Source organism: Triturus cristatus, chromosome 3_2 (assembly GCF_964204655.1).
Source record: "Triturus cristatus chromosome 3_2, aTriCri1.1, whole genome shotgun sequence".
NCBI lineage: Eukaryota > Metazoa > Chordata > Amphibia > Caudata > Salamandridae > Triturus > Triturus cristatus.
In genome coordinates, this window is record NC_140584.1 from 823,898,503 (window position 1) to 823,924,580 (window position 26,078).

Genomic DNA, 26,078 nt, shown 5'->3' on the forward strand with positions numbered 1-26,078 from the left:
TAGGTCTTAATATGGAAGAAGACCTTATCACGCACTTATAAATATCTTTGTAGTGCATAAATGAAGATTAGCAGCCAAAAAACCTCCCTCGATACTGTTTTTAATGTAACTTCTTTATGGTGTGTTTTTCTTTTGCACGGTATACGATATGTGGAATTTATTCTGTCTGACACAACAAATGGGTAGACCTTTAAGAATATAAATGAACTTAGGCCCACTTGGGCTGTATTTGGTAAAAAACATGGTAAAAAATGTGGTAAAAATTTGGTAACATTTGGAAAAATTTGGTAAAATCGGGCATAATGCAATTTGAATGTGGTCGATACTCCACCAGATGCAGTGATAATCATAGTAATATGCTGTGCAGTTGCACGTAACCTTTTATCACGACAATGGATGTGCCAACATATTATTTTCCATGAAATAAGATTTGTTTCTATTCATATTGAATTACGAATGTTTTTACCAAGTGTAAAGGATTCTCCCGTAGAGACTACGAGTCTGTCTTCCATTTTATTGTGGTTGTAGTCACGTCACGTGACTTGGTACGAGCACGAAAACATGTAAATAAGGTTTCGAAATGTGTACGAACAGTTGGTGAACAAGCCTGCTGGGCAGGCGAAACGCGTCCAATCCGGCTGTGTAAGCAATAAATCTTTTTTTGAACCTGGACACGGCGTCGTCATCCTTTGAATCTGTACAGAGGACTTGGTGATATATATATATATATATATATACATATACTCTTAAAACACCCTTACTACCTTACACTCTAAACCCAAATTTCTACACACACACACACATATATAAATGTATATATATATATATATACATATATATATATATACACACGCACACACCCACACACATGTAGGAATTAGGGTTTAGAGTGTAAGGTAGTAAGGGTGTTTTACGAGTATATATATATACACACACACACATACACACTTACATACTTACCCATATACTTATCTTAAATACACTTACCTTGTGCTGTAAAGGCATGCATGTTCAAGGTATATATTCGTGGTAAACGCATTATGTTGTAAAGGCAATTCGTGGTAAATGATGCCTGGTAAAGGCATTGCGTGGTAATGCCTGTGCTGTAAAGGCTGTTTCCCTTACTTTCTTGTTTATATTTAGTCTCTTTCCTGGAAAATCTGCTTAAAAAAGGACCTCCTTTTACCTTGTCTCCTTGCCCTGAACTCTGGTAGTGTCCCAGACAGATTGTTCTGATCTTCACTAGATTCATGACCATTCCGCCACAACTCGCTTAGGTCCTTAAACAGGGACACGAGAGAGGAAAGTGCCAAAATCTGCAACAGAAAGGGGTCAATAACGGAAGTATATTTTCAACTTCAGTTTTGCATTTTGTTTCACTTGGCTTATTGCTGAGGATGTTTGAGACTCTACTAGAATGTTAGATGTTTTTCCAATTAAAAATTCTATTTTTCATTTTAGAGAACAATCATATCTAACTTGACAATGCCAATTTCCTCAAAATTGTTGAAGATATAGACTTGGAACGTTTGTGGGCTCTGTGTGGGCACTCCAAGTCTAAGAATCAAGGCAAAATGATCGGAACCCTGCATTTAATCCTTTTACGGTTTATAAAATCAGTACAATCAAATTGACAAATGATAACAATTATTTTCATGCACCATAATGAAATGTAGTTTGTAGTGTGAATTGTGTACATGTTCAAAGGGAAAAAAAACTACAACACAAGGCAAATACAACTTTGTTAAAAAATAATAGATTTAAAACATTATTTTGGTCCTGCTTTTTGTTGTTATTTTTTATCATCTTAAGCCGTATGGCTAATTCTATATGGCCCTATAATTGTTTATGGAGTGCAGTCATTTTCCTAGAGCTTTCCTTCTATTCACAAAATCTACAAAAACAGCACTTTGGAATAATAACGATAGTGCATTTTATAAAGCACGTAGCTACCTCAATGAGGTGTTCCAGTGCTAGGTACAGGAATCCGCTGCCACAAATACAACAATAAAACTCCCCTAGCTCCCACCCTTAAAGAACCACTGCTACTGAATTTGGCGACTGGTCAGAGGCAAAGAATTCCATAGTTTTGATGCCAGGTAGCCAAAGGAGCTCCCACTTAAGCATGTTCTTTTAATGTTAGGAACAGACACCAGCCTTCTTCCCCCAGCCAATCTTACATTTCTCGTTGGTATATATGGTCTGACCAGAGATTGATGGTACTGTGGTCCTTCTTTTGCAAGTGCCTTGCGACAATAGCACAAGGCTTTAAAAGATTACCTATGCCTAACCTGCAACCAGTGCAGCTTCTTAAGTGCGTCTCCCATAGACACATCACTAGGAAGATTCAAAAGAAGGCAAGCAGCGGCGTTCTGCACTCTTTCAAGTCTCTTGATCCAACCCTGTGTGAACCCCAGGTACAACATGTTACAGTGATCAAGCCTTGACATAATCAGAGCCACTGGCTCTGGCAGGAGGCAGAGAATCTTAGCATCTTGAGAATTCCAAAACATCTCCCCACCACCACAGTGAGGGAAAACAAATCAAACACAGTCTGCCACTTTTTTGATGTGTATGTGGTGGCTCATATCCTAAAGATGACTTTTTCATTACACGCCACTTCATCCTAAATTTGGACTTTATCGATTTTCCTTGAGATCAAAGAAGTTGGTACTGGATGATCCCTGCTTCTGTGACTTCAACGTTAATGTTAAATCAGGGCAAAGCCCTAAACCCTATTTATATACTGTTCTTTCATAAAGTATGTTGTACAGTGATTCTAATGACAGTTCTTCTAACTGCACCTAAGTGATGCACTTCTACCATTTGACCTTACCTGTGAGACTTTGGTATGGACCCCCTGGCCCATCTCTACTCCCCCATGAGTCACCAACACCGATCCATCCAGGAAGATATTGACTAAAGCTCCCGCCTAGGGACAGATAAAACACCAATTTACATGTTATTTTGATTATTCTTCAATGAAGTCCAGCTACCAGGAGGGACCGTACCCTGCCTTGGTGAAATCTCAATGATTAGCTGAGCTAATATGGATTCCTCTGGATAAGCTGACTGAAGCAGTAAATTAGTATACATAAACCTTTTCACCTAGGGGGACCTGAGTTATTATCCCAAGAGAAGTATACACTAATAGTCATATCAGCCATACTGGGGTCAATTTAGTTAATCTCGTGTGGCTACTGAAAAAAAACATTACAAAATTTCATGTGGGGGGAACCTCTGCCTTTCTACAAACTGTGTACTTCATTCAATGCGTAACTAATACAACCCAAGATTACAAAATATACAGATCTTTACCACCATGGTTGTGTGCCACTATTCTTTTCTTAGATAGTTGTTCCAACTCAACAAATACAAAACTTATGGATGAAATCTCCTTGAATGACCTGTGATTTCATATTTCAAAAAATGTGCCTTACTGGGAAGACATATTACTAATATTATCACGTTGGTGCCAGGGGCATGGCAGCTATGGCCTTTATGCATTACCCATGTACAGGCATTTCAAATTGATAAAGCATTTTTACATTTCTGCCTTGCCTGGTGTGCTGAGGTGATGACTGTTGGTAATCATAGGGTAGTCACTAAGGTGATCTTCCCTGATGTGGTCACAATTACAAAACTAATATTATTAGTAGCTCACAATGATTTTCACTGAACTTAAGCAGCTCTTATAATAGAAAAGGGTGGAGACCCCGCTTTATATTATTTGTGAAGTAAACAGCTGACTTATAGGCAGCTCCTAAATTTACCATCATAGGTCAATAGGCCCTCTCGATCCCACCTCACACTTGGAAACACCCAATCTGCTTTGCCCCTCTTTGAGTTATCCTGACACAAGACAAAGGGGTTGCTGTTCCAGCATGAATGTTGCTCTTTAAGCCATGGCTTTAACTCTGACCTGGTGGAACGACCCGTCAATGAATCCCACGGAGAACTTCAGAGGTAGGATGGCGATGCCCTTCTTCTTCCAGAAATTCTGCTTGTTGTACTCTTGGATGGCTGACCTCCGACTAAGATACAATGACTTCTCCATGCATTCATCCCAACACCGTGTGAGGTTTGTGGCGTCAAACGTCTGTTTGTAGAACGTCTCACTGCTTGTGCCCTTGTGCATGTTTCTCTCCCTAACCTGTGATACAGACATTACAAAAACAATTATTCTACACGTTCCTGTGTCTATAGTGGATCTTTTCTTTGCTTGCCTCCATGCTCAAATTTTACATAGCAATTTTTGTTGTTTTTACACTAGCTTTGTATCCCACATAGATAAACGTCCCAATCCTCAATTTAAACAAGCATTGGCATAGCCAATAGGTCTCGCCTTTGGGACCTTATAAGTGTTTAGCGATGCAACAGTTGCACAACTAAATACTTATAAGGTCCCAAAAGCTAGACCTATTGGCTATGCCAAGCGGCCGTGGGGCCGCTAAAGTGATCGCGATCAAACACCAAAGCGGCAATAATCGCGATCAAGCGCGGCGCGCGCGCCCGCGCACATGCACTGTAGCTCTAGGCTGGACATGGTAGTACTTTTTGGAGCCCTCTCAAAAAGTCTCGCCAGACCAGCGCATGCGCTGGGTCAGGCGAGACCTAAAAATGAAAATCATTAAATAGGATCCTCTGCAATGGCAATATACAGAGCTTAAAAGAACCCCCCTCCACCTTGTCCATGGAGCCGCACGCCAATTTTTTACAGATTAACTCATCTACCCTCCCCCCCACCTCCGTGTCAGGGCATCGTGTCAATGAACAGAGAAAAATGCACAGATGCGTCCCAGGCATCCCAATGTGCTCTCGAATGTCGCCCATCATCTATCATCTAACACTCAGCTCTCCGATGTACCTTCACCTTCAATATCCCACATCCCTGAGGCCCGTGGGACTCGCAAATCAGACAGCATACAGGGCCATGCCTGAAGGTCATCTTCAAGTTTTTCATCTCTCTGGACGTTTTTCATTCATACCCTCTCTGCAGTCGTCCATTCGCACATGTCTCTCACCCATGCTTCGACACATGGTGGCACAAGCTGAAGCCACACAATAGCAATGTGTCTCTTTTCTAGTACCAGCCCTAGAAGAACAAATCGTCAACTAAGTTTCTTATTTTTTGGGGCAGGAAGTAGACCAAGCAGCACTTGTAGGATCTCCATGGGAACCACCCAACCTGTAGCCCCTCGTAGGCATGCAAGCACAGCCTCCCAGTAGAAAGTTAGTGACGAGCTGGCCCATGTCATGTGGAGAAAGTCAGCTTCTGGTGACCTACATTATGGGCACATACCAGAGTGGGCTGGGTAAATCGTACACAATGTTCGTGGGGTAATGTATGTCTGATGAACAAAATTATATTGAAGGAGCTTAAAACATGCATTGGAGCTTACACCCCTGACCCCCTCAGGGACCCTCAGCTAGTTCCCCTCCGTTAGAGGTTCTGCCAACAAGCACATCCCATTTCAACTGTACAGGTAGAGCCCCACCCGGTAAGTCATCCCGTAAGGCTCAGTAGAGATGTGATACCCATCGATGCCCCTAAGCTATATACAACATTACCTTCAGTATATTAGTGTTGGAGTGTTCCTCAGAGAAGGGCGGCCAGACCTCCTGGGCAAACCTTGATATCTTTTCGTACTGTAGAAACTCTCCCGTTCCCAGATTAAAGGAGGTCATTGCCTCCTCTCGTGATATAAAGTGCCCATGAACATAAAGATCTCCCAGCAGCTGTCATCCTCCCTCTTTCCAGCACCTCACAGACATGGAGTCAGCGATACATGAGAAAGGTTGTATCGCCCATAAAGGCATATCTGGGGAATAATGGGCATGCTGCACCATCCTCCTAACCGCGAACTCCCAGGTGATAGTCACATGTTGTACAATGTAAGGAAGTGATGCGGGACCCCGGTACCGAGCATCAGGAGGTCCAGCAGAGAGAGGTTACTGCACCTACCTGCTAGGAGTCGCTTCTCCCAGTTATCGTCACTATCCAACCAGTGAACCACATGTTGTAGCTGGGAAGCCATGTAATAAAATTCCAGGAGGGGAACTTCAAGACCCCCTCTATTCTTCATGGTCTCTGTAGTGTTGTAAGGGTACCCTCACAGGGGTCTACCAACAAACCATCTAGAGTCTGGAAATAATGCCTGGGGATCACATATAGTGAGTTTTGTAGTGCATATAGACATCATGGTAAGATCATAATTTTCAGGATTGCTAATCAGCCCATAAGAAACAGGGGCAAGTCCCTCAAAACCAATATGGAGCCACGTATTCCTTCCACCACTCTTCCCACATTGAGATTTAAGTAGGAGGAGACTGTATTCGACAGTCGGATCCCCAGCTATCTAGCTCCCGCGTTCACCCATGGAAACACAACCCATGGTAATTCCCTCTCCGGTCTCCCCGCCAGTCTTCCCAAGGGGATCAGTTTAGGATTCGCACCGAACAAGCCGACTGTCAGAGGTACACCAATGTGTCATAGGCAGAAAGGGAGACCACATGGTTTGTCTCCCTCAAAGTTATCTCCCACAAATCCATTGTATTGCGCAGGGCTGCTGCGAGTCTCCATAGCAACAGCGAATAGGAGTGGCGATAGAGGGCAGCCTCAAAGGTGTCCCAACATAGCTCAAATGGATTGGATGTTATGTTATGTTATAACAATTTTTATAGTGCACTAATACCCTTAGGTGTCTAGGCACTTACGGACCGCATACTGAAAAAGGGAAACTAGTGTTTGAAAAGCCATGTTTTAAGATTTTTCCTAAATTCAAGCAAAGAAGATATCTTCCTGAGAGCAAGCGGAAGAAAGTTCCATAGCCTAATGGTGCTATGTCTGAAACTCTTCCCTCCCCAGTTCATTGTCCTGACTCTGAAGGTGGGCATCAGGAAGGCATTAGCCGATCGTAATAGTCTGCTTGGGCAATACCATTTGAAAGAGTGCCATAGAAATCGTGGACCTTCTCTGTGAAGTGCCTTATGTGCTATACAAAGTGCCTTAAATTTCACGCGTTGGGCGACTGGCAGCCAATGCAGCTCTTGTATCCCAGCCCTAATGGACTGACATTTAGGGACATCTAACACCAATCTGGCAGCAGCATTCTGTACCGATTGTAATCTTCTAAGTTGATTGGACTGTAAGTTTGTATATAAGGCATCACAGTAGTCCAACTTTGATAAAACCAGGGAGGTTAAAACAGTTTTTCTTGTGTTTTTCGGGACAAACGGGAGAATTTTACGCACGGTTCTGATGGTAAAGTAAGCAGAAGACACCACTTTAGAAACCTGCGATTTAAAATTAAGCTTCCCATCTATTATGACACCCAAATTTTAGGGGAGAAAGCTTTCCAAAAAGCTTTCCAAAAAGCACCACCTCGGTTTTGCTCGAGTTAAGCTTCAAGCACTGCCTGCTCATCCAGTTGCTCAGGGAGACCATGCAATCATGCAGTTTGTTAGAGTGGTCGACATCCTTATCAATGGTTGAAATAACCAATTGGGTATCGTCGGCATACCAATCCTCCAAGGGAGTGGCATAAAGCAGTTGGACCCATGTAAGGAAGCCATGACCTACCCCGATCCATTGGAGTACTTGCCAGACATAAGACCAGTCCACAGACTCAAAAGCCTGTTCTATGTCTAAAAGTGCTAGAGCATAGTCGTCCTGCACAAGGCACGGGGCATGCCACACATGACCCAGGCATTGTAGGTTATAGGCGGTACTAAGCTTCGGGATAAACCCCGCCTGATCTGTATGTATAAGAAGGGGCATGTGCGGGAGAAGGCGGGCCACCAGAATCTCACTAAGAATTTTCACATCCAAGGTTAAGAGCGAGATCGGCTGGCAGGAGCTAGCTAGCAAAGGGTCTCTGTCAGGTTTTGGTATCATGGTCGCCAAGGCTTTATGCATGGAAGCCGGCAAAGAGCCACCCTCGAGTACATCATTCTGCCATAGTGTGAGGGGCCACGGGAAGCTCTGCCTCCACTCTACCCAGTTTCGCCTCTGGCGTGTTTATATCATGTTCTAGCTGACGCAGGACCCCATAGGCCACCTTGATACACACCCCTCTAAGGACGACCTTCAAGGCCTCCAACTCCAGCGCTCGGCTCGATGCAGACCCCCATTTTTCTTCAAATTAACTCGTCAAGGTGTCCGAGTCCGTAGCTGTGAAGGGAGGTTCTGTCAGTGCTTTCGCCCTAAGGTACCACAGGGGTATCACTGGGCAATCCTGGACCCCCCAAAGACTCAGCAGGACAGGCGAGTGATCAGAGAGGTATCTAGGCAAGTATGCTATCCTTTTCACCCTGGGTGTAAACTCAACTGAGAAAAAGCAGTAGTCCAGGTGGCTAAAAGTCCCAAACGCTGGGTAATGACAAGAGAACAATCTCTTCGTAGGGTGATAATCCCTTCAAATGTCACATAACTGCATGCCAACCAAAATATCCCTTACTGTCCTAGTCAAGCGGGGTTTAGTGTGGGCCAAATGGGGTTCATGATACAGCGATCCATCAAGGACACAATTAACATCTCCTGATAATATTATCGCTGCACCCAAATAGCGAGACAACGCTGACATCACAGCAGGAAAGAAAGCAGGGCAGTCACCGTTAGGGGCATACACATTAATGATACAGATTTCCTTCCCCTCCAACTTCCTGTGTAAAATAACATACATTCCCTCGGTATCTGCCAAAGGGAACTCCTGGTGACACCCATATGAGGAGCCCTTGTGCAAAGCCAGAATATGAGGTGGCGTAAAGCTGACCTCTCCATCGTTTCTTTAGACATGCCAGGGAGACCCCCCAAATATGAGTTTCTTGCAGGCATGCCACTGCCACCCTGACTGTTTCAGATAAGCAAGCACTCTTCTGGGTTTCTCAAATGCAGCGATACCGCAGACATTCCAAGTAATGAACTTTGTTATGGAGGCAGCCATAAGTCACATAATACTCTCACATCACCCCATCTTAGCCACCCTGCCCGAGACAACCCATGCAGCCACTGGGAGCCTCGTACCAATCCAAATATATTTTTCAGACACGGAAGCAGGGTCAACAACCCAACCACACTACAACAGGTACTTTGTTTTCCAATTCAACTTCCTCCCTCCCATTGGGTAGTACCAACATCCCCTACGGTCTAATATCAGACAGGGTAAGGATTTGCGATTGCCATCCCATGCCCAACGAAGCCCAAAACAATGAAGAACAAGGAACCACAACCTCATATTCCCCATTTTATTTTCCTTCCCCCCTTTTTTGTGTTCATGTCTTAACTTTCCACATACATTTGTGCAGCGCTAGTGGTTGGTCAGCTGGTGGGGTGTGAGGCCAGAACCTCCAGCCCCCGCCCAGTTGCCAACCTCTGGGGGTTAAGCTGCTGTCGACTACACTTGGCTATATCTAGAGGAATAACTCCCTCATACAGTACTTCATGCAGATATCCCTCCCACATACCAGCCCCAGCACTTCCTCATATCATCTCAGGGATATATCATTTCACTTATCTTGCCCAAACATCCATGTCTGTTCCTTGCTGTGAGCATTCCAAGCCTTAAATAACGATGTCCTCATCAAAACCTAGGTCTATCAGTTGATCTTGAGGTGTCCCCACCCCCTCTCCCCGAGTCAGGAAAAACTTCCGAGGCCTACAACATACCATCAGGGCAGACTCAAATTCGTCCAGGGCTCTCAGTCTTATCACGGGATCTCCACTGAGTCAGTCATTCCCAATCTCGGGCTGATCTCCCCAACGCCAACAATCGAGATGACTCCGATGAAGGGCACCAGACAGGCCCTCACATGTTGCCGGGAGTCCAACCAGTCACTCGCCTCTGCGGCAGAGAAAAAAAACAAGGCTTTTCCCTGGCTTTTGACCTGCAGTTTGGCCGGGAAGAGGAGGCTGTATTTGAGATTACTGTCTTGAAGATATTGCTTTACCTCAAGAAACGTTTTCTGCTGGTCTTGCACTCGTTGCATATAGTCTGGGCAGATTGAGATAGGGTGGCCTTCAAACAACAAAGGCCCTCGGGTGCCAGTAGTTTGTAGAATGGCTTCCAAGTCCTGGAAATTAAAAAGCCGGGCTACAATAGCTCTCAGGTGGTGCACCAGGCTTAGGTGGAGGGACAAGCACTCTGTGCGCTCGCTTGATAGTAAAAAATTTAGAGAGCCTCTTGGGGGCCTGGACAGGGATAAACCAGTCTTCCAGGAATAATGCTGCAGACGGCCCTTCAGCCTTCTCAGGGAAACCTACAAGACACAGGTTGTTCCTACGCGACCTCCCTTCAGAGTCTTCTACTCGGTCATCCAGTCGCACCACTCGTTTCTGGAGGTCAAGGACTGTGTCTCGGAGTGTACGGACCTCTGCTTGTAAGGGGTTTATGTTTTGTTCAGTAGTAGTCACCCGATCTGATACTTTATGTAGATAACAACGTAGTAGGTTGACCTCAGTGGTGAGTCTATCTTGTGGACCATCTCATCTCGAGTAGTTTTGATCGCTGCCAACACATCAGCAAGAGAGGGGGCCAGTTCCGTAGCCCGCTGCCCCGCAGCATGATCAGTCAGAGTAATCTCTTGTGCCCCAGGACCCGGGGGTGCTGGCTGTACATAATTCAGGATTTTGTTGCTTTGGGCTGCCCAGTTTCCTTTCTCCTTTATCATCATTGGCAGCCCCTGAGGAGTCGGGTATCCGAGGGACCCACCAGATGCACCCCAGGATAACTGAGGAGCGGATTTGTTCTAATTGTCACCTCTAGGACATCCTATCTCGCAGTCGGGGACAAGCGGCCACCCAGGTGTCTCCGATCCTCTCAGACAAACACGACCCCCACAGTCCTGGGGGACATGACCTCAGCGGGTGACCAGCCTAGCCCCGGCCCCCAAGTGGCAAAGTAGAGACAATGCAGGTAATGAAGGATCTTGCTCCCAGCCCCAGGATGTCAGCACTGGCCTGGGCTGGGGTCCTTCATGCACCCAGGGGGCCACCAGGGGCAGGCCCACAGATCCACTACCCCAGCCAGATATGGAATTCAAACTACCCAGTAGGTAAATGTTCTCCATTTCCCCAGGCATCCGAGCAGCCCCCACCGGGCCTTTTCACTCACTGTGGCTTCAGCTCCAGTCCCACATGCGGGCCCTTTCTCTCCTTCGTTGGTGCCACAGGTCCCAGGTAGGCGGGTAAGCCGACCTAGATTTGCAGCTCTACCACATGAGCCCACCATCCTTCAAGGCCATAGGAGTTTCTCGGAGATAGCCGACTGTTCACCCCCTCCTGGGCTGCCTCCACATCAGGGCCAGCTTATCGTAGCAATTCAGGCCTCTGGCCCGCGCCTCGTCCTCTCATCAGGGTTCAGTGAGCAGTGTGACCGGCTGCGGCTACCCCAGGATCCATAATCCTGTTGGTCAGGATCTTCTGCTCTGAACAGTGAAGCGCCATCCCCCAAGGTGTCTCATGCCCGAGGTAGCGCCACTACGGGACAGCCGCAGGAGACCCTCAAGCATGGCCCCACAGGCCTGAAATCGCCCCTTTTTCACTAGAGTCCGGCTGACGAGGGGTTCTCCAGTCCGGCAGACGTCAGGGGATCCCTCTGGGGACTCCCTACAACCTCGAGGGCCAACCCCTTCCAAAAGCACAGGGCTCACAGCACCGGTCCACCACTGAAGCAGGCCTCTCTGCTCTGGGGCAGTCATCCTAACAGTGCCCCTCCCCACCAGAGCCCCCTCCCCACCGGGCAGGCGGAAATCACAGGGAGGCCGGCAGGTCAGCATCGTGCACCAGTTAATCCATTTCAGCAGGGCCCATCATGATATCTGCCCTTCCCGGTCGCTCGTACTGATGCATATTGCTGGACGGCTCTTCGCACCCTAAAAATAGTATTGTGAATAAATAGGATTGTTACGCAAGTCTTACAGCAATATTATGCGCTCTCAGCTTCCTATCAATTCAGAGTTCTCAGATATTTCTAAGTCCTCCTATTACGTCTCCAGCAGAACTCATTTGCTAAAGTGACTGACATCTTCTTTGATGAAAATGTGTTGCTATCATTGACCAAAGAAACATAGCATTTCAATGACTAATCTGCCATCGTCAGTGCTCTTGATGATGAGGCTGCTGTTGGTGTTCCAAAAGAAAGGAATGGCTGCTACAGTCATTCTCTTGTCACTGGCGTACTTGATGCTGAGGTTGTTGGCACTGATGTTAATAACTGTCGGTAGAGTGATCAACATTGAGACTATCATAGTTGAAGATGGGGTAGATGTCCCTGAAGATTAGAGAGTTGCAAATGGAATTAAAAAGTGAGCATCAAACTTGATGGTGCATGGGGGCTCGTGGACAGATTAAACCTGCAGAACAGATTAAACCTGCAGAAGAGGCGCTGAAAGGCAAAGATATTGTAGATAGAGTCCACCAGGTGACTATCTTAGATAGTAAAGAATGCATACTTAGACACTGACAGCAATTCAAGGGGGGTCAACTAAGGCCTAATCAGTCACAGGTCTGTGGTTTTATCTTCCCTTGGTTCCTTATCTCTTGAATGAGATTTGTGAATTGTATGCTCAGGACCTTATGGGAAATTAGTACCTATCTTCTCCTCACCGAAGAGATAACATGAGCTCTCTGTGCAATTTCTTTGCCTGAAGACAGAGTTGATTCCTTATTGAAGGAAAAAATAGTCTTCTGTTATTCGCTTGTAGAGTTCTGGCAGTGTGACAGTTATAAATATAAAAGTCCTGCACTGTGCACAGACAGAATGCTATATGCATAACGAATAGGATCCTAGAAGTACATTGGTCTTTGATTACATTCTTTGAAGGTGTTCAAAAGGCAGCACTTAACTCATATGATGATAAGAACCTGCTTGGCAGGAATGCAGGTTGATGCCTCATGAGCTTTCAAGATAGCAGGTGGTTGATCCTCAATCAGCTTGCCTGAGTTCGAGAAGAAATAAGTTGCAGCTGTTTCGCCAGGAGGTTAAAACATGTTCCTTATAGAAATATTCCTTAAAGGTTTAACAAACAGAAATTTAAGCAAATACTTTATTGTATTGAAAGAGTATTACATGACCTTCACTGGAAGGATTTGAGATCTGCCACTCATTGGCTTAGAGGAACAGAGTGCAAATGATGTAGATAGGTGACGTTTTAAGAGTTGTTTTAAAGTATTTTTTTAACTGTTATGTTATTCTTTGTTGACCTGATAACTGGACATCTTCAAAGCATGTAAGTCAATAAAATATCCATTGATGGAGAACAATAAAGGGGTACTAAGGTACCAACACGCAAGCAGTGAGAACAATTTTCATACCATATTAAGTAAATAAACATGAAATGTATTTCTTCAGGCTTGAATAAATATGTCCTTTAATCAGCATAAGAATTGTATCTAACAATCTGAATGGTAACAGGTGTGGCACAATTTATAAAATTGCTGTCATTTTGCAAGGGTCATACAATGACAACCATATTAATTTAATAAGGCAGCCACTAAGACATATTACTCAGAACAGAATGTGTGGATGTTATTGCAACTAAAGACCTATGAAATAACTTTAATACCAGCCTTCATCATTTCAATTGCAAGAGGCCAGCAATAAAGATGAAGCAATCTACTGCAAGCATACTGCCCTTTCAGAGAAACTTTGTGTCAGGTGCCATCTTTCCCCATTCCAGAAACAGTACACTCTTTACCTGGTATGCTGACATCTCACTGATAACAACATGGGTGTCCAGCAAAGTATATGTGACTTCATCTATGAAGCATGATAAGATGTCAGTGCACAGACGGGGTTGCAGATACTGTGGCTGCGCCTGTCAAACTCTATATATCACACATGTTAGTTCTTTATACTTTCACATTATATATATATATATATATATATATATATATATATATATATATATATTTTTTTTTTTTTTAGAGTTTTATATAGCACAAACTAGACCCTAGACATCGGGTATCAGAGCACTTTACATGAGCACCAGTTTTGTTACAGATGGACACATTCCCCGTGCCTTTTTTGTTAGGCACGGGGAGATTAAGTGATTTGCTCAGTATCACAGGATGTTGAGCCTCGTTGCCGAGACTCGAACCCGGTTCCCCAGCTTCGAGGTCGACCGCTCTAGCCGTAAGGCTACATCCTCTCCCCCGTATAATATTGAAGCTCAGAACGCCTAGATGATATCACAGATTACAATGGGCTTACCTGCACTTCAACAGTGTTCGAGAGCTTAGTGCTTGTGTGTACATCACTCTCTGTTTGCCTGCCACTGTCTTCCAGGCCGCATGTGCGCCTGTGCTCACGGTCTATGAATTGGTGGTAAAGTGGATGCTCAGGCACCAACTCCAAAGCAAAGCATGGCAGATGATAAAGTAGTGACTGTGCATAGGTATCCTCAAACATTTCCCCCCTTTTACCTTAAGAAATTGGCAAAGCTATGGAAGTCAAAATTCTTGGCTAAGACATATTTGAAACTCTATCTGACTTGGGTTTCAAAAGACTGTAAATCCAGTGCAAGGTCTCGGTCAACCAGAAATCTTCAGTTGAAAAGGTTGTGACTCAGAAAAACGTGTAAGCCTTGGCTAGACTTGGGCTTTGAGAACTCAGAAACATTTTTCATGAGCTCCAGGCCACTGTGTACATCATCTATGAAATTGTCAAAATATTCACAAGTCAAAATTCAAACTAGGTTTGCTGCAGGTTCAGTGACTTCAGTTTTGGGGGTTCTCCTGGTTAGAATATGGAGCCTTTTGAGTCTCCAATTTAAAATAGAAAACTATGTTCTCCTTCAGAAATGTTCCCCATATTACCAGGATATGTTTCCTGTGACTCTGTTAACTTGCAAGCAGAGTTGTGAGGCACCAGAGACCTGATTTAGAGTTTAGGAGATGCTGGAGAGTCACCAATAAATATGGGCTTAAATGAGTTCCTCGGGATAAGACTCACATTACCATGAGCTTCCAACTTACTTTGTGATGTATTAAATCACAGAAACATCATTAAAATCCAGAGGAATATAGTATTGTACTCTAGGTTCTGATTGGCTGAAAGATGTATAACTGCACAAACCTTATGTGCACTTGACAGTTAACTTACGATATACCAGTTAAACATTTGCATTATATTTCAGAGCCATCTTAGAGATCAGACCTTCAGTAAAGGAATATGCTACTTACCAGTATGCATCTGTTCTTGGCATGTAGAGCTGCAGAGTTGTACACTTAGCATAGATCGCCATCTGGTGTTGGGCCCGGATGTTTGCAGTTTGTTTTTCTTCTTGGACAGTCTTTGGAAGTCACGAGTTTGGTGACTCCTCCTTCGGTCCGTACTGCGCATGGGCTTCGGCTCCATCCTCAGATTGTTTTTCGCCAACAGAGAAATGATGGAGCTTGGTAATCACAGTGAGAAACCCATGTGTGTAGTATCTAAATAAGATGTACTGGAACGGATACAGGTAGCCGGGGAGGCGGGTGGGCGTGTACAACTCTGCAGCTCTACATGCCAAGAACAGATGCATACTGGTAAGTAGCATATTCCGTTCGAGGCATATGAGCTGCAGATTGTACACTTAGCATAGATTATATAGCAGTACCCAACCCTAGCGGAGACCACCGGTATCTGTTGCAGTGGTTTGAAATAGTGTCTTTAGTACAGCCTGGCCCACTCTAGCTTGATGCTTGGAATGCACATCTACACAGTAATGTTTTGTGAAGGTGTGCGGTGTAGACCATGTGGCTGCTTTGCAGATGTCATCTAAGGGTATATTCCCTAGAAAGGCCATAGAAGCCCCTAACTTTCTTGTAGAATGGGCTTTAGGCGGAACAGATAATGTTCTTTTAGCCTTTTGGTAGCAAATCTGTATGCATTTTACAATCCACCTAGCTATCCCTGATTTAGAAATAGGGTTGCCTTTATGTGGTGGAGAGAAGGAGACGAACAATTGTTTAGTCTTCCTGAAGGGCTGCGTTCTTTGTATGTAGTATAGCAAGGCCCTTTTTACATCGAGTGTGTGTAAGGCTCTTTCTGCAACAGATTGAGGTTGCGAGAAGAAGACAGGTAATTCCACCGATTGATTGAGATGGAAGGGGGAAATGAACTTGGGCAGGAACTTCGGATTTGTGCGAAGTATGACCTTGCTGTGATGTATTTGTATGAAGGGTTCCTGTATAGTGAACGCTTGTATTTCACCAACCCTTCTAAGGGAAGTGATAGCTACGAGAAAAGCTGTTTTCCAGGTGAGAAACTGTAGCTCGCATTTATGCATTGGTTCGAAGGGCGGACCCATTAGTTGTGTAAGAACTAAATTTAGATTCCATACAGGGGAAGGTGGTGCCCTGGGAGGAATTACTCGTTTAAGGCCTTCCATGAAGGCTTTAATAGCGGGCACTCTGAAGAGAGATAAATGCTGTCTGTTTTGTAGATAAGCAGCGATCGCTGCTAGGTGTAGGCGTATGGATGAATATGCCAGATTACACATGTGAAGATGGAGCAGATAGCATATGATGTGCTGTATGGATGCATCTAAAGGGTTGATTGTATTGTTACGGCAGTAAATAACAAATCTTTTCCACTTTGCGGCATAACATGCGCTAGTGGTAGGACGTCTGGCTTCCATGATGATGTTCATGCAATCAGGGGGAAGGTTAAGGTATCCGAATTCTAGGATTTCAGGAGCCAGATCGCCAGGTTGAGCTGAGCTGGGTCCGGGTGCCTGATTTCTCCATGGTTCTGGGTTAGGAGGCATGGGGATAGGTGCAGTTTTTGATGTGGTACCACTGATAGTTGTCGTAGCGTGGTGTACCACGGCTGCCTGGCCCACGTCGGAGCTACCAGAATGAGTGTGAGGGAGTGCTGTTGTAGCTTCCTGACCACTAATGGAATTAGTGGGAGAGGTGGAAAGGCGTATGCAAATCTGCCTGACCAGTTCATCCATATCGCATTGCCCTTGGACAATGGGTGTGGGTATCTGGCGGCGAAGCTTGGGCATTTTTTGTTTTCGTGGGTGGCGAAGAGGTCTATCTGAGGATGTCCCCACTGTTGGAAGAATGGCTGAAGAACTTGCGGATGGAGTTCCCATTCGTGTAGTTGTTGCGTTTGTCTGCTGAGCAGATCTGCCATGGTGTTTTGTACGCCTGGAACGTGTTGTGCCAGGAGAAAGATGTTTTGGGGAATTGCCCATCTCCATATGCTCTGGGCCAAGCGGGAGAGCTGGGGAGAGTGTGTCCCCCCCTGTTTTTGGATATAATACATTGCAGTCATGTTGTCTGTGCGAATGAGGACTGCTTTGCCCGAAATCTGTTTTTGGAAAGATTTTAGGGCTAGAAAGATCGCCAAGAGCTCCAGATGGTTGATGTGGAGCAATTTTTGCTGTGGCGTCCATAGACCTTGCATTGTGAGGTGTAGGAGGTGCACTCCCCAGCCGGAGAGCGATGCGTCCGCTGTTAGAATCACCTGAGGAACCGGGTCCAGGAACGGCCGCCCTTTGGAAAGGTTTGTGGTGTTCCACCACTGCAGAGAGTGATGTGTGCGGCCGTCCACCAACACCAGATCCGTCAGCTGACCCTGGGCCTGGTTCCACTGTTGTGCTAGGCACTCTTGAAGTGGACGCATGTGTAGTCTTGCATGGGGCACTATAAAGATGCAAGACGCCATCATTCCTATGAGCTTCATGAACACTCTTGCTGGAAGAGAGTGTTGGGGAAGGAATGTTTTGCGTAAGGCTTGAATGCTTGTGATTCTGGCTGTGTTTGGATAGGCAATACCTCTGGAGGTGTCTATAGTGGCCCCGAGATATTGCTTTGTGTGAGATGGTATGAGGTGGGACTTTTGGTAGTTCACCGTGAAGCCTAGCTGGTGGAGCAGTTGGATGGTGCTGTTTGTATGCTGCACGCATTGGTGGTAAGACGCGGCTTTTATCAGCCAGTCGTGTAAGTAAGGGAAGACGTGAATGTGTTGACGTCTGAGGTGTGCTGCTACTACCGCTAGGCATTTGGTAAACACCCGTGGTGCGGTGGTGACCCCGAAGGGGAGAACCGTGAATTGGTAATGTTGCCCGTCCACCACGAACCTGAGGTATTTCCTGTGAGAGGGGTGTATTGGAATGTGAAAGTATGCGTCTTTCAGATCCAAGGTTGTGAGAAAGTCTCCCTGACAGAGGAGCGGGAGGACTTGTTGTAGGGTGACCATATGGAAATGGTCTGAATGTATGTAGGCATTTAGAGGCCGGAGGTCCAGAATGGGCCTGAGGGTACCGTCTTTCTTTGGTATTAGGAAATATAGGGAGTAAACCCCTAGATTTTGCTGATTGATGGGGACCTGCTCTATAGCGTGTTTTTGGAGGAGGGAGAGTACCTCCTGTTTGAGCAGTGTGGAATGTTCTTGAGACATTGGACGGTGCCTTGGTGGGATATTGGGCGGGGTAGATGTTAGCTCGAGACAGTACCCTGACCGAATGATTTGGGTCACCCATTTGTCCGATGTTATGGACTCCCATGCGTGGATAAAGTTTTGTAGTCTGCCCCCGACCGGAGTGGAATGGTCTGGGGGGAGCGGAGGGAAGTCATTGTGTGGGCGGGGTGGCAGAACGGGTGTTGTTAGTTTTGCCCCTGCCCTTATTGTTGTTGCCTCTGTAACCACCTCTTTGGTTGCCCTTTGAAAAGGTATTTTGAGGAGGGGATTTGTAGGAGGTAGAGGTGCTATCGGTGGAGAAGCCTCTGCCTGTGCCACGAAAGGAGGAGCGTCGAAAGGAACGTTTAGAGGCTTGTGTTTGGAGTGCCCCCATAGACTTTGCTGTGTCTGTGTCCTTTTTCATCTTTTCCAACGCTTCGTCTACCTTGGGCCCAAAGAGAGTTTGTTGGTCAAAGGGGTGATTGAGTATGGACGCCTGGACTTCAGGCTTAAACCCTGAGATCCTGAGCCAGGCATGGCGACGAAGCAGGACACTGGTATTTATGGCTCTAGAAGCAGCGTCGGCTGCATCGAGGGCACATTTAATGGAGGTGTTTGTAATGAGTTTACCCTCCTGTATTAGCTCATGAGCCCTACGCTTGTGTTTCTCGGGGAGGTGCTGCATAAGAGCCTCAAGTTCGTCGTAGTGTGCTCTGTCATAGCGCGCAAGTAGCGCTTGTGTGTTTGCAATGCGCCACATGTTTGCAGCTTGAGAGGCGGTGCGCTTGCCAGACGCGTCTAGGAGTTTGGATTCCTTGTCTGGCGGTGGGGCTTCTCCTGAGGACTGGGAGTTAGCCCGCTTTCTAGCTGTAGAGACAACTAGGGAATCTAAGGGAGCAGGGCCCTTAATGTATGCAGGGTCTGTGGGTGCCGCCTTATACTTTTTCTCTATTCTAGGGTTTAGTACCCTGGCCCTGACAGGGTCTTTGAACACCTCTGTGGCATGCTTGGTGACACCCTTAAGCATGGGTAAGATAGAGGTGGATTTGTCCTGTATGTCGAATGTATCCAGTAAGAAGTCGTCTTCCACTGGTTCAGTGTGCATGTCCACCCCATGGTAGTGTGCTGCTCTCTGCACTAAATGATGGAACCCTAAGGAGTCCTCTGGAGGAGACGGCCTGGATGGGTATAGGTCGTCCTGAGGAATATCGGGTACATCAGGGTTATTGTAATCCTCCCACGGGTCTGGGGTCCCTGGTGGAGTGGGATCCATTGGGGCGTCCGCCGGATAATTGTCCGGGTCCCCGTCATCCGGATCTGGGGACGGGGCCGGAGAGTAGTGAGGTAAAGGTGGCGGAGACCTGGGAGGGGGAGGGGGTGGAGGAGGTGGAGGAGGTGGTAGTGGGGAGGGCACTCTGAGGGGAGAAGTAGCAGAGTCCTTCCGTTTGGGTGGTGGAGGAGGAGCCGGAGTATCAAGGCGTCTTTTCTTGATAATTAAAGTCAATAGCCCAGTCTTTGGATCTTTGGACAGAGTCTTTTGTAAAGGGTCTGGTGTAAACAGAGCCAATGGCGCCGAATCGTCCGTCGGCACCGGTGATTTCGGAACCGAGGACTTCGATGGTTTGTGTGCGCCATGCTTTTTTGGGGCCTCCGTTTTTTTCGGCGTCGAAGGAGTTTTCGGCGCCGGAGCGTCGGTGCCGACAGATTTGTGTTTGTGTTTGGTCGGCACCGAGAGTCTAGGCTTCGGCACCGGTGGCTTCGGAGTCGAGCTGGATATTGCTTTCTTCGGTGCCGGATGCTGTTTTTCGGCACCGGGCGTCGGCTGGCTCGATCCCGAGCTGCCGTGAGACTTTGGAGGCTTCGACACCGGGCCCGAAGGTGGGGTGATCGAACCTTTGGTCTTGGTTTTGCCCAGGCCGGCAGGCGAGGGAGTAACCTGAGTCTCTTTGGTTTTGGGCGCGGGGGTGGGAGGGGGCACAGTACTCACGGCCCGCTGCGCCGGTGTGATGTCCTCCACGTCGGAGTCGTCGGCCTCGGAAGCGCTGACGACGTCTTCTTCCTGCTCGGTGTGTGTTTGCCCCGAAGCTTCGGCGCCGTCTCCGAAGATGTCCGGTGGAGCTGCAGACGATGAGTGCGCCATGGTGCGTCGAGCTTTTCGATCCCGGATGGTTTTCTTCGATCGAAAAGACTTACAGGCGGGGCAGTCTCTGGCCTCGTGTTCTGGAGAGAGGCAAAGATTACACACCTGATGGAGGTCGGTGTGGGGAAATTTAGACCCACATTTTGGGCACTTTTTGAACGGAGTCCTTTCCATCGGCCAGGACCGGAGTCGAGGAGGGCCCGAAGGCCGGTGCCGATGTACGGGATGGAGAAAAGTGCCGCTTCGAGAGATGAAGATGATGATGAAGAAACTCGAAGAAACGAGGATTTTCCGTCGAGGCTGGAACCGTAGAAGTTCGAAGCCGGAGCACGAAGTATCACATCCGAGCCCGATGGCGGAAAAAACCAATCTGAGGATGGAGCCGAAGCCCATGCGCAGTACGGACCGAAGGAGGAGTCACCAAACTCGTGACTTCCAAAGACTGTCCAAGAAGAAAAACAAACTGCAAACATCCGGGCCCAACACCAGATGGCGATCTATGCTAAGTGTACAATCTGCAGCTCATATGCCTCGAACACAGGATTTCAGCATCGGAGGCTGCAATAATAATACGCGATGTATATTTAGCGTAGCTCAGTTCACAGAAGTTGTCAGGGGCCCAAAAACTGAAAAATCGTGATATTTGTATCAGTAAAGATGAAGTTTCTGACTGTGTTTAATTGTTGATCTGGTGCTAGGTAGTGCATAGCGGCATGCATTCTGATTGGAAGAAACAAGAATGGCAACAGAAGAGGACCACCTGAACACTGAGGGATGGACTTTTATAGGCATCAAGGAGCGAAAATTAGTGATGATGTTTGTGCATTCATATTGTTGGAAGGAAGGTTAACTAAGGAGGGTGGACAGAAAGTAATTGTAGTATGTAGATGGTGTCCGCGTCAATCTGGGGGTTCTTGTTTTAAAGTATTCGAATGGCTTTTAAGGATAATGGACACTGATCTGAGGTAGCTGCTGCCGGTTGGTGGGTAGCCACTTGGATTGCTCAATATTAGGTTGCTTTCAGATGTTACGCTCATGATCATGCCAATGCTGTAAATGTTTCATGCAAGCTTAGGGGGGCAGTCAACAATGGTTTCAACAATTAGCACAGTGCTTCTGGGGATGGTTTTGGAGATGAATTTGGGGTACTTAGTAGTCAGCATGTAGGTCCATGCCTGCAAGGCAGCCCGGACTCAAGCTAGTGGAATGGGTGAAATACATTTCTAGCAACATTGCAGTTGTAGAACTCAGTGATCTGACGCTGGCCTGTCGCACTACTCCATTATGGAGGTAAAACACTATTTGGACACCGTTATTCTGTGAGTTTGACCAGGTAGTTTAGTTATTGTTGCATTTTCATCAGCCAATATCCCTGTTGTGCTGATAAATGTGGTGGAAAAGTGTGAGTGTCGCCCAGCTGTGCTCACCTTTAGCTTCCAACACTTACTCAGAGACACAAAAAACAGTGACAAAATTATATACCTGCTGCCTCCATCTTCACTTGCTCTTTCCCAGGCAGCACTAACAAAGCATGTAGATGGGCCTCCAATATTTCTCATTCATTATGGTCATCGACTCCTTTGCACTTTGTATAAAAAAACACTAATAAGCACACTAGGTGCATAGACAATATACTGAGTATATATGCCCCAAAACATTTGCACTGGAGCACATACTGCAGTAATATAAAGTGGCTTGCAGTAGTCAGGATTCAATTACACCACTTAATTCTGCACACACATGCACATACATAAAATAACTTAGGCAGGGTGTGAAACACTCTCCTTCCCTGATCTATGGTTGCTATCACAGCCAGTTTCAACACTTAGCTGACAACTTCAGTGTCAAGTGCACGTTTGAAACTTTTATAGGAAAATGTGATTCTTTTACATCCTTTCATCATTTTGAATTATAAGCATTTTTAGAGATAATGTGGTAAAAATGTATTCAAGCATAAAAATGACTTTCATACAAAAAAACAGATTCCATGGTTTTTTGTGTGAAATTCATAAGCATTGCCTCAAATCAGTTCCAAAGATGCACAATATGCTATCACCTACAGAATTCGTACGTAGATGATGGTCACAGATGAAATATTCTGATACACTGCTAGTCGTGAAACAGCGCTTCTCTCCAGATCTCCGTTTGCACCCAAACACTTCACAGATCAGTGCCTGCCCAGACAGTTCGGCTGGACTTTTCGTATTGGAGCAGGGTCAAGACTGATTTGCATATAGCTGGGTCCAAACTGAGGTGACATGGTATGCAAAATAATGATGGATTGGGATGCGGCCTCAAGTAATTACCATTGGCTGAGATTAATTCAAACATTCTATCCATCACTCTTTTGTCTTCTTTAGTATGCCCAGTGCATTGTACATGATAGAGTGAGGACATTATCTGAGCCTATAAAATGGCAATTACACTGCTGTCAGATCTTGTGGCTAGAACACTGGACACAAACTTCTTATGGGTGGTGCATGCACACATTGAACAACATCCAATACCAGCAATTAAAAATGTATGATGCAATGTACCAGTGAAATATCTGATAACCTGCACTGGGCATTAGGCACAAGAGTCCTTGTAATGTTCTTGAAATGCATTAGGTCTGTGCGGATCTAATGCCATTTCTAGACATCCCTTATTATGACAGACATAAAGAGTAAAGAAAATAAAATGCAAGCTATTCCTCTAGGAAATGCTTTCGTAGGTTGATGGTACAGAACCAAGCATTTTTATGTAAAATCTTTGTTAAGTCATCCAAAATCCACTTTGTTCAGTGTACAGGGAAGCTAACAGCTTGTCTTTGTTTTACACTTTCTAAACCTGAACGCCTTCAGAGAGAAGTTAAAAAGGTAAAAATTGGCAGGATATTGTATGGCTCTCACCTCTTACTTTCAGTCTTAGTCAGGAATACATGGAACAGCATAAATTAATATCTTAGCTGGCTGTTTGGGGATCTGTTTATGTCTTTATACTCATGAAGTGTGACAAGTTCAATCGCAGCTGTGAATTTTATTTAAGGTGAGTGGGTTATAAACATTTTTGATTCTGTTAATTTGATCTACTGTTGGTCATAATGTGAAAATGTGGTAAAGTAAACCATAAGTCCTACAATTGATCTTATCATAAATTACCATAAATTAACATCCACCACTGTTTCACTAACAACAAGCTGCCTCCATATTATAACATCGCTCTGTTTATGTGTGCCGGCTTTCATATGTACCTTATTGCCCCTGTGGTCACACTTCTGATCACCGCAACTACGTTATAACAGACTTGGGTGCATATAATTGACCCATACCACTATTCTATTTCTATTGGATGTCCTGGAGTTACTTACATTCGCACTATACATTTTCTCTTTGGATGTCCACACCAAGTGTAGATCTGCCACCAAATTCACTCTCTACTTTTTTCACCAAAATGCCCTATGAAGCCTTTCAAAGTAGTACAGGGCACATTCCTTAGCTAGCACTTCCAAAATCCTACACTCTGTGCTCATTCCTGCTTGCTACGCTCTGCTCGCAATAGTCTCCTGTATTACCGCAAGCACCCTGAGCCTCATTTATCTTTAGGTCTTGCAATCCTCCCAATCCCCTCCACTGGAATGCCATCACCAATGTACCACAGGTCTCCTCAGTATATCTGCATGCAACAACACTATCAGCAATGTATCTATGTACAAGCCAATTGCGTCATACCGCGTTCTGTTTGAAATGCTCTTTGTTCCAATACATACAAATACAAACAAAATTGCAGACAGTTACTCAGACACCAAGTAATTCACAAGTAAGCATATTGACTACTAGGTGACTCACCTTCTCTGGTGGAAGGCCACACTTGAGGGCCACAGCATCCACTAAGGTCTCTGTAACCACTCCTGTCTGCGGAAACCCAAATCCTCGGAAACCAGTATTTGAAGGTAAGTTTGTCTTGCATGCCCGACCGCTGACTCTGACGTTTGGAAACCTATATCCATTATCCATTTTCAACAAGGATATGACGATGACCTAAATAAGGGAACAAAAGGCACTATATGCAATATTATGAGTAGTGGTGACCTGTCCTTACAAGTGGTGGTAGCATGTCAAGGAAATAAGAAACAATACTTTGTACTTATGTCACAAGGACAATCGGTGCATTTTTTATGAGTAGGTACTTCCCTCTTCCTGAGCTTCCTGACTGTTTCTGTTGATATTTCAAGAATGTTCTTCCTGAAGTAGCACTTCTCATGGCAGTTTGTACAAATGAAACCCTTAACTGCACATACAGGGTCTGTGTAGAGATTTTTGCTCAGAAGGAAAAGCGTTTTACTGCTCACTCTCCCCCACACACCATTGCTATTTGTAGGGTATTTCCATTACCTGGTAGTATAGCCCACCAAATCTTGGTTTGCCATAGAACTTGTTAGTTAGAATGCACCTATACCAAGATCACTAATCCTTCCAAAATACATTTTAAAAGTTTGAGAGTTATAAAGGAAAATAAAAACCACAGTTTAAAGTAAAACATCTTCTCTAATATGGTCAATTTTGTTAAAAAGCAATCAATTTCTAAATCCAACTTGGCTAAATTATCCAGCTCTGAAGCAGTTAGGCATATATTCCAAAAAATCAAGTCTTACTTTCAGAACAATAAATATGTCTGTCTTCCAGTGAACTGAGACCATGGCACTAATTTAGGCAGCAACATCCTTATTACATTTCTTAGGAACGCATTCCAATGCACCCAACTCCTTCTTTAGGTCTGCCTTGACAGCGTAGCTGTCGCCAAATGTAATGTGATCAACCTAAAAAAGAGCTTTAAGAAGTTCCACAGAGAGGGCTTTGGCTCCGCTCACATGTTGGTTGCAAGGAGTATATGTATTGATTGGGCAGAAGTTGTGTGCTTGCACTGACAAAAGTGTTCCCCCTCCACTCATCTGTGATTATTTTATTTAATTATTCAGCTGTCTGAGCCAGCAGCAGTATGGCTGTCTTAGCTTGAACTTTCAGGGTTACACATCTGACATTGTAATGCTGTTAAAGTGTCTTAGATAACTAGATGATTTATGATGTCTGGTTTTTTTTGGCAGCAGCCAAATGAAAGAAGGAAGGAGGAGGGTGGTCATGAGAAATATATGGCTTTCCTAACACCCTCATCTATCATTAATTTTAGACCTCGGTCAGTTTCGTGTTTGAGAGCAGTATAGGATGCCCAGGGCTACACTAATGTACATGGATTTTAGATCTGACCTGACAGTGCAACTGCCGCCTAACCTTATGTGAGCATGAAAAAGAGCTATCAGAGTCAGACTGAGAGAGGGGCTTAGGCTCCATTCACACGTTGGCTCTCCAGAGTACAGGATCTGATTGGTCCAAATTTGTGTGCTTCTTCTAAAAGACTGCTTGTATTGCACTTTTTCACTTGTGGCAAAGTTTATACGTGATACGGCAGGACAGAGTTGGTTATGTTGGCAAGCATATGGCCTGAACTGTTTATTGTGAAATGTTAAGATAACGGCACTGGGCCTGATGTATTTATTTTTAAAGGCATGT

The 26,078-nt window shown here is 45.4% G+C and overlaps 1 protein-coding gene across 2 annotated transcripts in view; it reads right to left on the reverse strand.

The window, feature by feature from the left end:
• AOX1 (aldehyde oxidase 1) overlaps positions 1 to 26,078 on the reverse strand; it is a 542,538-nt gene that overhangs the window by 164,104 nt on the left and 352,356 nt on the right. For both annotated transcript variants that reach the window (XM_085649034.1, XM_085649035.1), the window contains exons 25-27: positions 24,360 to 24,551; positions 3,923 to 4,153; positions 2,837 to 2,932 (exon numbers count right to left, since the gene is read on the reverse strand). In XM_085649034.1, the coding sequence (XP_085505160.1) occupies positions 2,837 to 2,932; positions 3,923 to 4,153; positions 24,360 to 24,551 (519 nt within the window). The remainder of the gene's footprint in view (positions 1 to 2,836; positions 2,933 to 3,922; positions 4,154 to 24,359; positions 24,552 to 26,078) is intronic.